The 16,979-nt window shown below is 43.6% G+C and overlaps 1 protein-coding gene across 1 annotated transcript in view; it reads left to right on the top strand.

Annotated features, from left to right (window-relative positions):
- The first annotated feature begins 4,678 nt into the window (after positions 1-4,678).
- NRG3 (neuregulin 3) overlaps positions 4,679-16,979 on the top strand; it is a 406,497-nt gene continuing 394,196 nt past the window's right edge. The window contains exon 1 of the mRNA XM_082764302.1: positions 4,679-6,106. Within this exon, the coding sequence (XP_082620428.1) occupies positions 5,392-6,106 (715 nt within the window). The 5' untranslated portion in view covers positions 4,679-5,391. The remainder of the gene's footprint in view (positions 6,107-16,979) is intronic.

Genomic DNA, 16,979 nt, shown 5'->3' on the forward strand with positions numbered 1-16,979 from the left:
AGGGTATTGTTAAGAATAGCCACAATATATCTCAGTTGAAATCATTATTAAGTGTGTGCTTAAGGGACTGATACAATACCACTAAAATCAGAATTAAAAAACTACTTTGATTTCACTCTTGACAGACAGAATTTTTCCCATTGAAATCCTTAGAATTTATGGTCAGCAGAGAATATTGAGAATTTGTCTTGATAAGACGTGACTCAGGCTTTTAGGATTGCAGTTATTTAGTAATAAATTCCTGAAAGGATAATATTTGGTTTACTAATATTTCCTGATTGAAACATATTTTTGCAAGATTTCTTTTTTTTTTCCTAATGTTATGGCGTCTCAATTAATCACTATGAACCATGCCAAGAGAGACTTTGAATTGCACATATTCATTGATGTAGATTCAAGTGTAATCCTAAATATTTAGTGGCAGCTATGGCACTTGCAAATGGCCTATGTGTGATCTGAAAAAGTTGAGGACACGCTGACTGTTGATGAGCAATAAGCATACTTGCACCATTTGAAAGGATAGGTGCATTTTATCCAATTAATTTAGCCATGGGGTTGTTATTCAGAGTTTATATTGCAGTGAGAGAGAACAGACTTTACTTCTTATTCTGAAATTAACTGTCACTCATCTTGCACCTGTGTGAGACTGGCTTAATGCTAACTGGCAGCTTACTAACGTCTCAAATTGGTGCTGTGCCTTTGAACTCCGCAGTGGATTTTTCACTTGTTGCGACTTGTGCTGTTTCTCCACCACTACCAGAGGCACTGATGACATCCTGCATAAAAATACAAGGTGGGATACTTTGGGCTGTATGCTATGCATCAGTATATAGATCAAGTCTCTTTACAACATGTTTGTTGAATAAAACTTATTCTGTTTGTCTTGCCTAATAGCAATTTTAACAATCATAGCAGGAAAGAGTACTTCAGTTCTGTGTGCTGATTAATGGGATTGGTGGAAAACTACTTGTATGTTTCATATGAAAGAAAGAGTAGAAATACACCTCAGACAAAAAGGAAGGTTCTCCCTGACTGTTAACCAACCATGAGGGGCACATATGCTGTAGCTGAGTTGAGGATGAAAGCTAAGAAGAAAGACGAAGTAAGAATATTCAAATGCCCTAGTTTGAGAAAGTACCCCAGGAGTGTAACACCTACTGACAGAACCGGCCACAATTCCAACATCTTTTGTTTGTGAAATTCTGGTTTGGTTGCCACATTCAATTGCCCAACTATCAGAATAAAGCAAATGAGGTGAGCACAGGAGGAACACAGAATTCAGAGGGAATGTTTGTGTTGTCAGCAGCCAATCGCACCCTAAGGCAAAGTAACTGTAGAGGTTTTGTTGGCCACAGCTTCAGATAATATTTATATGAATTAATGATGAATGTCTTCAGATATTTTGTGAAGTTGGAGTGGAAAGACAGGATTCTAACTGTGTGTGTATGTGGGATTTGAATATAAGCATCTCAAATGCTTGCTGTTTGGGAGCTGAAAAAGACGTGGTTCCAAAAGGGTCTTATTTTCCATTTAGAATTTTTGTTTCTTTTGTTGACTATTCTGAGGATAGCTATCCTGAGATCTTTAGGACTGCTTCCATGTTGATAGTTAAAGCAAATCTAAGTCCTTTAACTTGTTTATTACATTTTTCTATATGAAGATGATGTCACTGGTTCTGCTGTATGGAGGCAGATGTGAAGCCATCAGGAAGACGACCCTTGTCACAGAACTGCTGGTTGTGACATATCTACTACACAGTCAAAACTTAAACTGCCTGTGACAAACAAAACAATATATTCATAAACAGTATATCGATCTTGTGTATCACATCAGTCCTTAAGAAAATACCACTTCTGACTTCACCATGGATAAATTATTTAATTCCATCTGAGTTACGGATGTTCTCAAGGGGATACTGAGTGTTTCTTAGCATTTTATGAAGAAAAATAAATTGTATGTTGTTTTCTGATCATGACAAATATATTTCCAGAAGAGTAAAGAAGTTGGGCTATGATACAGAATGAGTAGGAAGAAATGCAAGTGAAATTTACAAAATACCTACGTAAATTAGAATTAATGCACTGAACAGATTCAGTTTAACAAGAGTGGGCTGATTTGGAAAACTGATTATGATTTTAATATTAATTCTTGGGGACAGAGAAGTAATCTAGAATAATTTGGAGTCTGTGGTTTTGAACACATAGTACCATCTTAACTGGTGGCTAAATTATTACAGAACAAGTTTTCCATGCACCACCTGCACTCAGCTGTCTGTCAAGGTTGCGTGATGTATTTCTGTAACACTTCAGAGTAGATGTTAAAGAGCTTATATATTTTTTTCTTTTTTTTTTTAACTGAAGGATACCCTATTTGAAATACATTTGCCTTTACTATGGGGCTAAGGGGAAGCTACTTTGAGCTTGCTGTTTCATATTTTTAGACCAAAGAACTTTCTTAAAAGAGGAAAGCAGTCACTATCTGGGAGATATCTGTTTTTAAGTAATCCGGTTAATGAAGACATAGTGAAAGCATTCCCCAGCCAATTTAAATAACTGTTACTGTTTGTCAACCCCAATGGTAAGAATAGGAAATTGTAAGAAAGAAGTCTGAAAAATCTTTACTCATAATACAGGAAGTCTTTCAATATTAAACGATGCAATGGCTACACTTGAGTCATCTTAATGGTATCATATCCTGATGCCTTTCCGTTAGAACCATTACAAGTTTTAGGAGCTGACAGCTTGAAAATCTTACTGAAGGGAAGAAATGCAGCTGAGACAGATGAAATACTGAAAGACTTGGTCATCCTCACTTAAAAGGACTTAAAAGCTCTCTCTCTTGTGAGTGCTGTAAAATGCTTTTCTTGTGTTATGTTCTCCCAATATGCGTGTACAAATTGTTTGAGAATGCATACAAAGAACAATTCATACAGAGTTTGAAGAACAGCAGTATGGTTGCAGAAGAGGCAAGAGCTAATGGGCATTTGTACAGGCAATGCAATGCCTGGAGCAAGACAACAGTTTGCATAGCTTGTGAGGAAGGTGAGGGCTGTGCAGGACAGGCACTCATGACTGTAAGCACCTAGTTCTACATTTCCATGAGGAACCCTGGATTCCAAAATAAATAAATAAATAAATAAATAAATATATACATATATATATGACAAAGCTTCTATGGATTTCTAAGGCTTCCTTATCTTGCTCATTTTCTTGCTTTACTGGGTGTCTGCTTAAGTAGTGAAGAGTTCTCCCGTGGTTGTCTCTCAATGCCTTCACCCAATCCTTTTCCTCTTTGTCAAAGGGTTAGAAACTTGTATATTGATATTTTCCAATGCCAAAGTGTTTTTCATGAGGAAGGGTTTAAAGAGCGCACTTACCCGATAAGCCGTTTCCTCAGATTTCCTGATAGCTGTGAGCACAGGCCTGTCCTAGCAAAGCTGCCAGGCTCCAGTCAGATTGCTCACCATGACAATAATCTCAGTGTCTACTTAATGCACCTTTCATATCGTATTATTAATGCTATTAACATTCCTTCTGAACAGAAATTCAATATTTTGTTTTTCACATTTGTGTATATACAGAACAAATGTATTTCACATTTTGCTGTTTTCTGCTCAATTATTCTGCCTCAATATTTACATGCCTCTATGTGAACGGCTAAGGAAATCATACCTAAGTGTCATTACCACAATGACACCGATGGATTAATAGTTCAGGGAAAAAAAAAAAGGGGGGGGGGGTAATTGGGCTCAAAACATCTATGCGTATATAATTTTATAGGTCATTTTCTAAAATGACGAAAATGGCAATAAAGCCACCCTTTGGTGCACCGCCGTTAACCCTTTAGTAACCACCCCAGCCGACGAAGTGTTTTGCCCAGTACGGGAGTAGAAAGGGGGCGGTGGTGCCTTCAGAGTTGCTGTGGGCAGGTGGGAGAGCGGTTTGGGTCCCAAAACTTGTCTGGCTGCAGGCTCGGGATGCGGCGGTGCCGGCAGTGCCCCCGGCTGCTCGGGGGGACCGTCCTTTTGTTGCAGGTGCCTGCTGCCGGTTTCCGTTTTCCCGTAGGGAAATCCCTTTCTGAAACAACAGCAAGCGCTGCTTAGTGCTGGTTATCAGGTAGCATCAGCGTCAGGAAGCAGCTCCTCGTCCCGAGCACTGGTCCTTCGCTAGGAATCCTCTCCGGAGGTGTCTCCACCTCCCTCCACACATGCCTTTTTGGACATGCAGCGGCAGCCTATGGGATTACTGCCCCAGGATGGGTTCAGGCGCACCCCCTTACGTCCCCCCCTCCCCCACACACACCATTTTTTTTTCTTTTCCTTCTTTTCCTTCCTCTTCTAAGCTCCGTTTGCCGTAGCATCCACCCTCCCGAGGGGTTTGCCTGGATCATTTATTTATCTTGTGCGCATTAAGAAACCACCATTAGGCTTTGGTGGGAGGCGCCTTACTTTCTGCGCGCTAGCCTGCCTCCCTTGCGCCGCGCTAGGAATGCACAATTGAACAGGAGCTGCAAGCTTGGCAGGAGCTGCCTTGTGCGTGCCTATTCGGTGGCCGGATCCGTATTTCTGTCTCCTGGGCCACGGGCGTCCCCCGCTGCAGGGTGTCCTTTCCATCCCCTGGATTTTACGTTCTTTTGTATTTTTCGCTCGGGAAACCTCGGCGGAGTTTCGATGCCGGGCCGGACTTGAGCGCGGAGGAGCGGCGGGGAGCGGAGCCGCACCGTGCCGAGCCGAGCCTCCTGCCCCGGGCCCCGCCCGCGGATCGGCCTCCCTGGCCCGGCGCCGGCCGCGGGTTGGCCGCGGGGCCGCGGAGTGGCGGCTGCGCCTCCCCGCCGCCTCCCCGCCGCGCAGCCGGGGGATGCTGGAGCAGCCGCCGCCGCTGCTGCCGCTGCGCTGCGGCCGGGCATAGGCGGGAGGCGAGCGGGCGGGGGAGGGAGCGGAGGAGAGGAAGACGGAGAGGAGAGAGCCCCCGGCCCCGAGGGGCGAGGAGAAGGAGGAGAGGCGAGAAGGGGCGCGGATGTGAAGGAATGTGCCTGCCCGCCGCCGGGACCGCCAGCTTGGGGTGACAGCCGGCATTGCCGAGGGAGGAGGCTGGATCTCGCGACCCACCGCACGGAGGGGAAAAAAATAAAATAAAGAAGAAGAGAGGAGAGAAGGAAAGACCTGGGAGCGGAGGCAGAAGAAGGAGAGGCGAGGAGCCGGGCGCCCGGCGAATGGCGCGGCCGTCCCGCTGACTCCGCGGCCGCGGGAGGCTGCGCGGGGCGCTGCGGGGCTCGCCATGCCAGGCTGCCGGCGGCACTGAGTGGGGCGCTCCCTCCGCCCACCTCCGCCGCATGCCGCCGGCAGCCGCGGCGCGCTGATGCCCCGGGGCCGCGCTGCGGACGGCCCCTAGGATGAGCGAGGGGGCTGCCGGCGCCGCGGCGCCTGGGGCGGCAGAGGCGGCGGGGGGCCCGGGCGGGGATGGGGCCGGGGGGCCGCCGCGGGAGCTGCGCTGCAGCGACTGCATCGTCTGGAACCGGCAGCAGACGTGGCTGTGCGTCGTGCCCCTCTTCATCGGCTTCATCGGGCTGGGGCTCAGCCTCATGCTGCTCAAGTGGATCGTGGTGGGCTCCGTCAAGGAGTACGTCCCCACCGAGCTGATGGACGCCAAGGGCGTGGGGCAGGACCCCTTCTTCCTTTCCAAGCCCACCGCCCCCCCCCGCGGCGCGGAGACCACCGCCGCCGCCACGCCGCGGCCGCCCAGCCGCGTCAGCCCCCGCCTCACCACCATGAGCCGGGCCCCCCCGCGGCCCCCTGGCACCCGCGGCCCGGCTCGGGGCGGCCCGAGGCCCACGGCGGCCCGGCACCCCGCCGCGCCCCACACCGCGCCCCCGACCAGCGGCCCCCCCGGCCCCGGCCCCGGTCCTGGCCTTGGCCCCGGCCCCGGCCGCGGTGCCCGCCCGCCGCCCGCTGCCCCCAGCAGCCCGCCGCTGCCCGCCTGGCCCACTGCGGCACACGCTACCTCCTCCTACAAGATCTACGTCCACGACTCGGCGCCGTCCTGGACTCTGTCTCCCTTTCAGGAGTCTACCACCACCACGCCGGAGGCCAGCACGACCCCCAAAACCCGTAAGTACAGCCAGCCGGCCCCTGCCCTCAGGGCCAACCCACGGGGTGCCGCCAACTTTGCGCCCTTTCTCTCCCTTCCCCTCAGAGTCCACCCGGCAGGTTCCCCACTCGCATGGTGGGTGTCGAGGTGGAGCGGCCATTTGAGGTGCCCCATCTCGGTGCGGTTTGCGGGGAAGCCTCCCCCGCCGGGTCGGGCTGTTCTGAGGACGGTACCCGGGAGATGCGGGGAGCACAGGGGGGCTGCCGAGCGGCGGCTCCCGGTAAGGGGCAGGGAGCTTCTCGGGAGCTGGGGCTGGCGGGGAGGGAGTTTTTTACTGCTTTCCGCACGGTCGCCTCTCTAGAAAAAGCAAGCCTTTGGCCCAGGAAGGATGCTCGCTCCCTCCGTGCATCCCAGTGGCCGGCTGCTGGAAGGGGCCCCCACAAGCTCCCCCGGAGGGGGGCACCGGGGCAGCCCCGAACACGCAGAGGCTCCTGTCCGTACCGTGTCGTCTGCAGCCTCAGCCCGTAGCTGACTATTTCTTTTAAGCAGAGGAGGGGGCTAGCTCACCGATTGATGTCTGGTGTCTGACACTGCAAGGTGCAAAGCGAAGGATTCGGGTTAAATCTGAGAATTCGTTTGGGTTGGGCACATCAGCTTCCTACTTCTCGTAAAGGTTATCTAGGACGAATGCAATCCATGCCGAAAGAACTTGTGTGTGGTGCTGTTTAGTAAAATGCTCAATTACACTGTATTATAGTCGTCTGCGCTTTCTTGGATGCAGCATAGGAAATGAGGAGCCTGTGTCCTCCATTAACTCTTAGTCGTTTCTGCTAGGATCATCAATTCAATTGAACGCTACCTTCTGGATTGCTTTTACTGCCGATGGCTCCCCTTTTGCATGTTAATGTATGTTTTTTCCACTGGAGGATTCTGTCAGCTAGTCCTTTAAACTTTACTTTGTCTGTTAAATCTATTTGCTGATGAACCCCGGGACAGAGAGTATATGCACGGTGAACTGATCTTGTGAATCGACAAAATAGGAAGAACAGCAAACTGGACGTGTATGTGTGGGTGGGTGTGCAGGTGGCGGATGGCTGGGAATGATTACGAATAAAACTACCACTAAATCAGAACAGCAAACAAGGCAGTAACTTGCTTCCCCAGTGTCTGCTACGGCAATTGAGAAGGAGCCATCCCTTACAGGTGTGTCTGAGCCAGTTTGCTCTGTAGCTGCAGCCCAGGGAAGTTGGGTGCTACCAGCAGGAAAATCTCTCGTGGCTCTGAGCTCTAGCTGTTCCACGCTAGGTATACGGAGCTGCACAGAACCCTCTTTTGAAACACATGCAAAGGGAGCGTAATTTTCAGCCTGTGTCTCTGCTCACAAGGTTTATGTGAAGCAGGTATCTTACATGGTGTTGCCAACTGCAGTGACATGTGTGCATCTGAAATGCTACTGGGGCTTGCCAGGTGGGATCTGTCAGGGTCTAAATGCTCCCTTGCGACCTCTTCCTTTCTCCCCTTTGTATCTTTTTGGGTATGTAAGAGAAATCCACTGCAATTTCCACCCCTCTATGCTGTCTCTTTACAAGGTATAGAAGGCAATAAAATCCTGGTTAATAAATAATGGTGGGCTGGCAGGACTCTCTTCCACACAAGGCACACAAAGAAAGGAAAAAAGCCCACGATCTTGAAATGTTCCTGGCAGTTACGCAGTCTTGTAACTATTATTTGTTTTAGGGAGACTGCTAATACCTTTTACAGCAGGGTGTTTCCCCTCATTAAGTACAGCTGGATTATAGGATGAAATGCAAGAAGTGCAAATCCAGCAGAAATTGACCCTGTTTGGGCACATTGATAGCAGAGATTATCATTAATGGAAGATTAAATAGATTACATAAAACAGGATTTGAATTTGTAGGGCATGTGGAAATTTTTGTAAAGCCTACAGCTGTACTTTGCTGGTACACATAAGCATCTCTGAGGATACGTGTAGAATTCTCTGAGGCTGCAGTATCCACTGGAGGGGAGAGGGAGAAGAAATGTAGCCTTTCTGCCAGCAACTGCTGACATGGTGTGACCCTACAGCAGATATCTGCATCTGCCTCTTAACTTTGATTGTGGTGACTAACAGCTCTTAGGAAGAAAGGAAATTATTTTAAAATAAACGCATCCTCGTTTTTCCAGGGCTAGCTGCATGATCCTTCTGTGCCCGTTGCTCCAGCTGCTATTGAAATGACAGTCATGGATCCTGTTGTATTGTGTGAATACAAATCTGACATGACAAATCTGATGCCCCAGCTTTCAAAACAGAGCACAGCCTTGTGTGATCCTCTGGCTTGGCAAGGCACATATGTAGGCAGGGGTTGTAGGTTATTTAGCCTTTCACAGCTTTTAAGAAAAGAAGCAGCTGTCGTTGTTTATATTGCTTCATGTTGCAGTTTATTTGATTGTATTAACACATAAAAATGGGCTCAAAATGTGGCTTAGGAAAATGGGAGGCAAATCAGGAGTTCTGTCTTCTGAAAGCCGGATGATTGCCCACCTGAAGTAGATGTTGGTAAAGCCTTTTCTCCGTGTGTGTATTCATCTGAGGAGATGTTGTGAAATCTCTCACTTTTTTGTGGGTGTGCATAATGACAATAATTCTTGGTTGTGTTTCACTCAAAGTCAAGCTATCTGTTAGCTGTTTTGCAAGTTCTTGATGAAGATCCTTCAGGTTCTGACTAAGCAAAAGCCACTTACTCATCAGATCTCACTCCGTGCCTTGTGCCTGCATGTGTTTCTCATGATCACACACAGACTGTGGCTTTTCAGCACCAGCCTCTCTACCCAGCATTCAATATGACAATCAATCATTGATTTGGAAGGACAACCCGTCTTGTAGATTGGAAGAATCAGCCAACTGACTGGAACGCACCAACGAGGTTTTATTTTTATCAAGCCATTGCTTTCATTTCTAAAGAGTAATGCCCTGATTTTTCCAATATGCATTTTTCATGGTGTTCTGGGCTCTTCAGTAATGTTATTATCTTTAAACTGAGATAGCGTACTTATAAGAATTCCGGTGTGAATTCAGCTATGAAATAGCGCCGTGTTTTCTGTTGTGTTCATATGACCAAAGGCTAATGCAGAGAACTGAGGTCAGGCAGGTGGGGCTCAACTAATGCACAGTAACCAGGGAAAGAGATGTTACAGAGCTCTTAATCAATACATCTGGTGAAGTCCAATTGTGACCTTCCTTTTGAGTCCAGGCTGCTGCCTGGGTATACTTTGATTTCCTGCTAAAGATTTTCTGGTCCAGTCATTTATCCTAGTCATATCTCTGTCTGTTTGTTATGCACGGCATGGGTTCAAGTAACGAGCATCTGGCAGCTGAACTGCTACCAGCGCTGACATTTTGGTAAAAGCTGTTTGTTTTATTTTGCACTGACTCAAATATCTTTTTCACGTTAAGCATGACACTTAGATGGAACTGCGGGGTTTTCACCAACTGGAGGGTGTAGTGGGAGGTGCCAAGCCGTAGTAAAACCAGACCTACTCTTCCCAGAGCTCCGAAGTGTTCTGCCAACAAGTGACATGTCTCTGCAAATGCTTTGCATTCTGATCGTGAGCTGTCATTGGAATCGAGGAGAGCACACGTGACTGTAAAGCACGTGCCTCTAGCATTGACTAAGACTAATATGTCAGTTATTTATCAATCTGTGATGCATCAAAAGCTGTGGAACCAAAAAAAATATTGAACAACTGGGAATTCTAAAAGCATTTGCTTCTCATCCTCGTTCCCACTTGCTTCTCGTCCTCGTTCCCACTTGCTTTCTATTCACATTACCATGAGTCAACGTACCACAGACATGATTAGGTTTGTGTTTCCCATCTTAAATACTTGTCAGCAGTACTGCCAAGATAAAAAATAATAAATAGAGAATTGTAGTCATACCAATGAAGTGGAAGTAATTGTAATTTTCTTTTATTTTTCCTATTTTATGGCTATAACTTGCTTCATCTGTTCAATTAAGGGGAATGATATTGGGCTTAATTTCGTTTTCCATTTATAATGCCCTTTATAGTTAGGAACTAGCACAATTATCACTAAGTTTGTAAGGAAGTGGAATGTTTAAGTAGAAGTTACACTCACAGAAGCATGGATTGGTTCAGTTTGGATGTATTTCCCTTTTGCTGAAATATTTGTTGGAATAGCGTGACCTAGGAGAGCTTTTACAGCACTGGTATGATAAGAGGAAAGAATATGGCTGAAATTACTCCATGGTGCCTTTTAAGCCTGAAGAAAAATCTTTTGGGGGCTGTAAGGATTCTCATTACATTGATTTAAGCTGTGATCACTGGTAAAAGCAAAGCCTTGCATTTTATTTGGTATATTTTTTTAGCATCTATACAAGAACATTATGTGATATATTATATGTTGACAACAGAATACCATTATTAAATTAAACTATTGATTCATTGCAAAGTATTATGCTAAAGTAATGTCAGTGGTTTGTCTAAACCCACAGAAAATGGAAATTAAAAATTAAAGCAGAAGACTTGTCTCTATCTACAGTATTGTGTCTAGTGTTGCAGTACATTTATCAACTGACTCATTGCTTTGAAACCTCCTGCAAAGCCCAGCAAATGCAAGGATTGGTATGGATTTGGCTCTGACTTTATCTTTAAATTCTAGAGCTCTTATGGCTTTCAGGAAGCATCTAAAGCATACCGTTGTTTGATTTTGATGATTTCTCCCATGATTTGTTTACAAACAGCACAAGAAAACAGTACCTAGTGAAATCATGGGGGATGACCTGGTCACAAAGATAAATAAATAAACCCAAACCAGGGTGTTTTGTATGTCTTTGAGGCTGGTGATTTCTTTTTTGGATTCTTTGTTGTGGCTTGAATAAGTTTGTAATATTCCATCTTCACTGCAGGCGTGCAGGGAATACAGGCAAGCATTTGTAGATTTGCTCATTCCCTGCATTTAAGGAGGATCTGGAGCTCATGGACTGTAGTGACTGCTGGCTTGGTCTCTGCTTTGGTTGCGGTGCTTGGCCTTGCAGCGTGGGTCAGTGAAGAAACTGCACTGAAGTCCAAGTGTGTTTGGTAATCTTAGGAGGCTTCATGGTAGCTAAGTGGACTGAAAACCAAATTCAGGTGCGTCTTTTTCACTTGAAAGTCTCTTTTAGGTTCTGCTGTCTGGGAGGGATTTGCTGTCACTGTTGTTATTAAGCATAGGTATCTTTCGTGCCTTACAAAAGTGGACAAAATGCAAGAGGATACTTTGGGCTATGGAGATAATTTCTTACTCCAAAGGATCCAAAGCTGTTGGATCGATATGGCGAGGGTTAGAGCATCCTCTAACAAGGAGGCTGTGCTCGAGGTCACAATCATGACTGTGCTTTCTCATCACTCAGAACTAATTTCCAAGGCGGACATCTCTTAAACCTGCTTTCATACTTCTCCCTTCCCCTTCATACCTACTCTCAAGCCACTCCAGTGGGTAAAGTACATCTTCAGTGGAGGAAAGTGGCTGCCTGCGAGGGCGGATCAGCCAGGCTTGCCAAGCAGGGCACTTCTGACCAGAGCAGAAAAGCGAATGAGTGTTCAAATTGAGTTCTAGGTAAGAGGCAGGGGATGGAAGCACACATAGGTGGGCAAGAGTTTCTGAGGTTTGGTTTTTTTTTTTTTTTTTTTTTTTTACTTTTTCTCAAACAGGTTTCTTCAGCCCTTTGGGTAAAATACATTCAAGAGGGGAAAAACGAATGAAGTGGCCATAAGGAAAATTAAAATTAAAATGCATTTTTAAATTTCAGTTTCTGTTCAAGAAGAAAAAAAGGCTAAATTAGATCAACTGTTCTGGGTGAAATTTGGTGATATCAGGGAAAATACATTTACAACATGCTTATCGCTAAATATTTACATTCTTGTTTCTGAAACTATCATTATCTTTTTGGCTCCAAAAGTACAAGTACTTAAGTAGTATTAAAATAAAAAAAAAAGTAGATGAGTAAAACCTACTACAATTTTTTCCAGTATTGCATCCTTTTTGACTCCTCCAAGTGTTCTGTCCTTCAGTATTCTGCATTCCCAAAGCTGTTTCTCTTGCAGCATGTAAACAGGAGGGTTTTATGACTTTCATGCTGGAGGTGTGATAACTGATTGCTGACTGCAGGAGACTATTCAGCTTCAAAAATAATTGGTTTAGCAACAGATTAGAACAGATCAGAACAGAGCTTTTGAAGTCCAAACTCATTTATGTTTTTTCCTTAAGAGTAAGTTGAATTTTGTATTTTTGCAAGAACTAAAGGGAAAGCTTAAGTAGAACAGAAGAGGCTCACCATTCAAATCTTGCTGCAGTAGCTCTGAATGAGAGCATCACTGGGAAAGAAGGTGAGGTGAAACTTTGGTCTGACATACCACAAGAAATTCCTGTTATAGACCCTGTGAGTTAAAAAAAAAAATTCCAACACCTTGCACAGTCTCCTCTTTTTGCTGTAACATCTCCTTTTTGTTTGCTCCTTTTTTGACCTGTGGTTTGCCTTTTCCTTTCTAAATTATAATTAATCCCTTAGCAATTCCAAGAGACTGATGGCTGTGTCCCATCTTAACTCCATCCCCAGCTTGTGTTTTGCATTGCCTTGGTAGATGCACATAAGTAATGCACTTATGTTGGCAATATGGTAGGTACTCTTTGTAGAAATCTGAATTAATATTTAGCAAAGACCTTTCACTGAGGCATTTTTCAATTTTGCTAGCAAAGAACTGAGGGAAATGTATATTGATAATACTCTGTGTAGAAGTTATGCTGCATTAAGTAGCTCAGCCTTTATTTTTTATAACGAGATTGCTATATGGCCCAATTTTGCAAACATGGAGGCCCATTTGAGGGCGTGCAAGGTGATGCCTTTTGTAGACTTCTGCATGTGCAGAATCAGGGTCAATTTATGTGAACATCTGTGTGATTAAATCTGTTACTGTGTCTTAGATTGCAGTGTCAGTGCTTACAAACTGTGCTTGTTTAAATAAATGTACATCAGCTTGAAAGTGCTGCTTTTCAAAGGTTGTCAGCGTTATTTAAATGTGCCTATTAGAGTTGAACTTCCATTGATGTGTTTTCTTTTTTGCTTTGTGTGTGTGTGTGTTTAGTACTACCACGAGAAATGCACCATTATGCTTGTATTTTAGCCTGAAATATGTTCTGTAGTAAAATCTTTGTGTTCTGGGGGATTGTGGTTGGTTAGCTGGAGACTGTCAGGAGACATGTTGGTCGTGGATTTTTTGCATCTAACTTCTAAAGGATTTCCTTATCTGAATTTTATATATTTTTCATATTATTCTGGAGAATAATACTTCTGTTTTTTATCGTTGTTTTTCTCTGTATTACTTCTTCAGCTACAAATATACCAACACTTGTTTTCTAAAGCATGTAGATATAAAATGTTTTCTGAAATATTAGAGATGCTCAGTTGTATTTTAAGATATAAGGATTTTTTAAAAAACAATAACATTATCTTCACGCTTTTCATTTCACAGCATCATTACTGTTAAAGTTCAAGATTCAAGTTCAATAGGAGCTGAGCCTAGATTGCTGGTTGTTACCAGCTAGAGGGGCTATAGCTCTGCGTAACAGCAAGCCATTAAATTAGTATTAATAACAAAGTGCTTCTTTTACTGATTTGATTATTCTCGTTGATGTCAGGACTTGTAAAGGGAGCATTTGAGATAAGATGAGGTTATTATCTTGGAATATCTGTGGTGGTCTCTTTTTACTGCACTGACAAGGTTTTTTTTCTAACGTGATGCAGGAAACGTAATCTAGCCTGCAATGCTACTTCTAAATGTAAACAAGATTTTAACAAAAACAATCAACTTGTATAAAGCATGTTAAATTATACTGCACCGTGCAATGCTAATATGTTACTTGTGTCTCCATCTCCATGCACAATAAAATAGCATTTTCAGTAGAGTGCTCCAAGTGGTTGACAGCTGTAGCTCTCTAACCTTCTCAGTGGTTGAGCAATACTGGTAAATATATTAAAAAAAAAAAAAAAAAGACATAGGGAATCTTTGTTTCCTTTCCTGCTGTGAATTACAGTGTAAGTGGTGAGAGGGGTATCACTGAAGTAGTACTAAGCTATTCCAGAAGTTCTGACTTGAGAATTGGTTGTGTAATTCTTCTGAAAAACAATCTATCAATCGTTTAACAAAGAGCTGTGCTTTGTTGTTGTTTTTTAAGAGTAGCGGTGTGTGGAGAGGAAAATAATTTTCTTGTTCAATCTGTCAGTGAATTTGCCAAAGAGAAACAGGGTTTTTGTTTGAAACTTAGAGACAGGCTGCACTGAAATGTTACAGTCATTTTCCTGCCTTTTAACTGTATCAAAGATGAAAAATTTGGCAGTGCCAGGGTTCAGTGGGCAGCAGGTTCAGGAACTTCACTGAGGAGATTACTCTGCTGAATGTCAGTGCTCCTGATTTAGGAGGGTAGAGGTACTTCTGTAATTATTTCATAAATAGCTAAACCGCATTAGTCTTTAGCCTCCAATCTGACCCAGCTATGTAAGGGTCACAGTGTTGAAGTTCAATCCTCTCAATTTTTATTATTTTTTTTCCCACTAAAAAGCCAAAAAGTCACGTATAAATACATTCAGCAAAGACTTTTCTCTAAGTAGTTGGGGTTTCTTCTGCTTTTAGACTTCAATCTTTTTTAAATTTTTGTAAAACATTCTGTTTACAAAACATATAAATAAACAACTGACTCAGTGAAACGTATGTTAAGACTGTATCTGAGCATAATAAAGTTAGTTATAGTTAATTTTCATCACTCAAAAATATTGGAGTTCGAAAAATTCAGGTTGCATATGAAAACTATTTGTAAATTTAGTATCTTTTAACAGGTAAAGTTACTTGGTGTGAATGCTCTTTCTGAGCTTGTAATACACACTTGTTAAATTATCTTAAAACAACGTAGAAATGATTCAGTCTTTGCTCCTAAACTGAGATTATGTACTTACATATCAGTTTTGCATCACGCACAAAGGCTTTTTCCCTACTAAGGCTGCTCTGGCAGGAGGTTGCACCTTTGCCTCAACTAATTACCTCTGGAGCTGTGAAGCTGACGACCTTGACATGCATGAAGATGATAAAAATAACCCAGAAAATGCAGCATGGAGGATACCTTTAGAGTCAGAGGGCTTACAGACTGAGGGCTCATTAAGGTATCTTTGCACTGGGGAAGGTGAATATTTGCCACTTGGCAACTTGCTGTTGCCTTGCCTTAGGTGAAGGGCGGTGGGCAGTGGAGGTGGGTGTGCTGTGCCTATCCTTGCTTCTGTTCCAGAAGCTCCCCTGCACCACGCAGCCTGGGCTGGGAAGGCACAGCCTTTGCCTTGCCTCTGCCAGCATTAACTGTCTTGTCTTGTTCTCTGCAAAAGCACAGAGGGAAAGACATGTTTCTAATACCCTTTCATATCTGCTGCACATTCATTACAGAGGCTTACTTAGTCCTAAATGAAAAGCAAGAATAGTAACTTAATATTTTAAATTGGTTTTAGAAATATCTGCTTGCAAGAGGGAATTCATACAGGTTTTAGTTCTTGGATGGCTGGGTTTAATCTGAGCACACGAAGCTGAAATTTTAGTGTGTGATATGTTTAATAGGGGAAGTAAGAAGAGTTTATTGTAATTTTTATTTTATGGGAGATTGAAGAGGTTGCTTCATCTGCTGAATTTCTGTAACAGGGTGCGCTATGAGGCTTGATTAAACCTTGTGTTTACTTACATTTGAAAGCTATCATCCTATATTACCTTGGCAGATGTAGGGGATTTGTAGCCAGCCTCACCTTCAGTGCTGTAAGGTGCTTCTGTAAATGTGAACAAACACAATTTGAAGAGCTGCTGAGTAAAGGCTCCTCACTCCTTGTTTGCTTACAGTGCATATTTTGGCAGCACGGGCAGTTCTGTATTCGATTTTGATCATCAGGAATAAATGTATTTTAGTTATTTTAACAATGATCCTGGCTGGGGAGTGACGTACCTGCAGAATATGAAGTGTGTTGGACAGGCCCAAGCTAAAAGTCCTTATGGTGAAGAGGTTATTGTGGGTAGTCCTGCAGTGAGGATGAAGTATCTGAGGTGATGTAAAGAATAATCAATCTTCTGAAATGTTTTAGTTTTGCATACTGTGAGAATTTTGTCATTTTAAAAGCAGTGTGGGTGTACTAGGGAGCTTTTTTTTTTTTTTTTTTTTGGTAACAATCACACAAAGGAGACACCGTAAGATTATGTGTAATTAATTAAATACAGTACATTTGAATTATTTGATTAGAGATTATTTTTCAACCATCCCATAATAACATTCTAATACTCTAATCATGTTTTCTCAAGTTTGTAATCCTGTTTATTGATTCAATCTACATGACAGCATACACTCTTGGCCTTTCTCCTTAGTAGATACTACTTAAATATAGTATATTTTGTATAGTGAAATATAGTAACTATCATACAAAACTAAATAACTAGCTGGGACACAGATTTTAAAGAGAGAAAAGCTGTAAGAAGGCTGTTCTAAATGTGATCTAATTCTGCAGAAATACATGAATTGGGATTTGTGGATCCGGTCTCTCATGTAACAGAGTATTCAGTGGGATCTGTGGGCTGTTCTGGCAGTTTCTTAAGAATCATAGGAAGAGGCAGGCTAGACCACAGGCAGGTACTGGACTGAATGCTTTACATTCAAACCAAGAACCAAAGCTGCTTAAAGAATGTAGAGTCCAGAACATAATGAGGATCTCATTAGCACAAGTTTTTGGTCAATCTCCACATTGGCAAAGAGGTAATTAAAAACTTTGACGTTGAGTCCTGTTCTGCATAAACAAAGTTGGGGATAATCAAAGGGATAAA

This window comes from Aythya marila (genome assembly GCF_965140915.1).
Source record: "Aythya marila genome assembly, chromosome: 7".
Lineage (NCBI taxonomy): Eukaryota > Metazoa > Chordata > Aves > Anseriformes > Anatidae > Aythya > Aythya marila.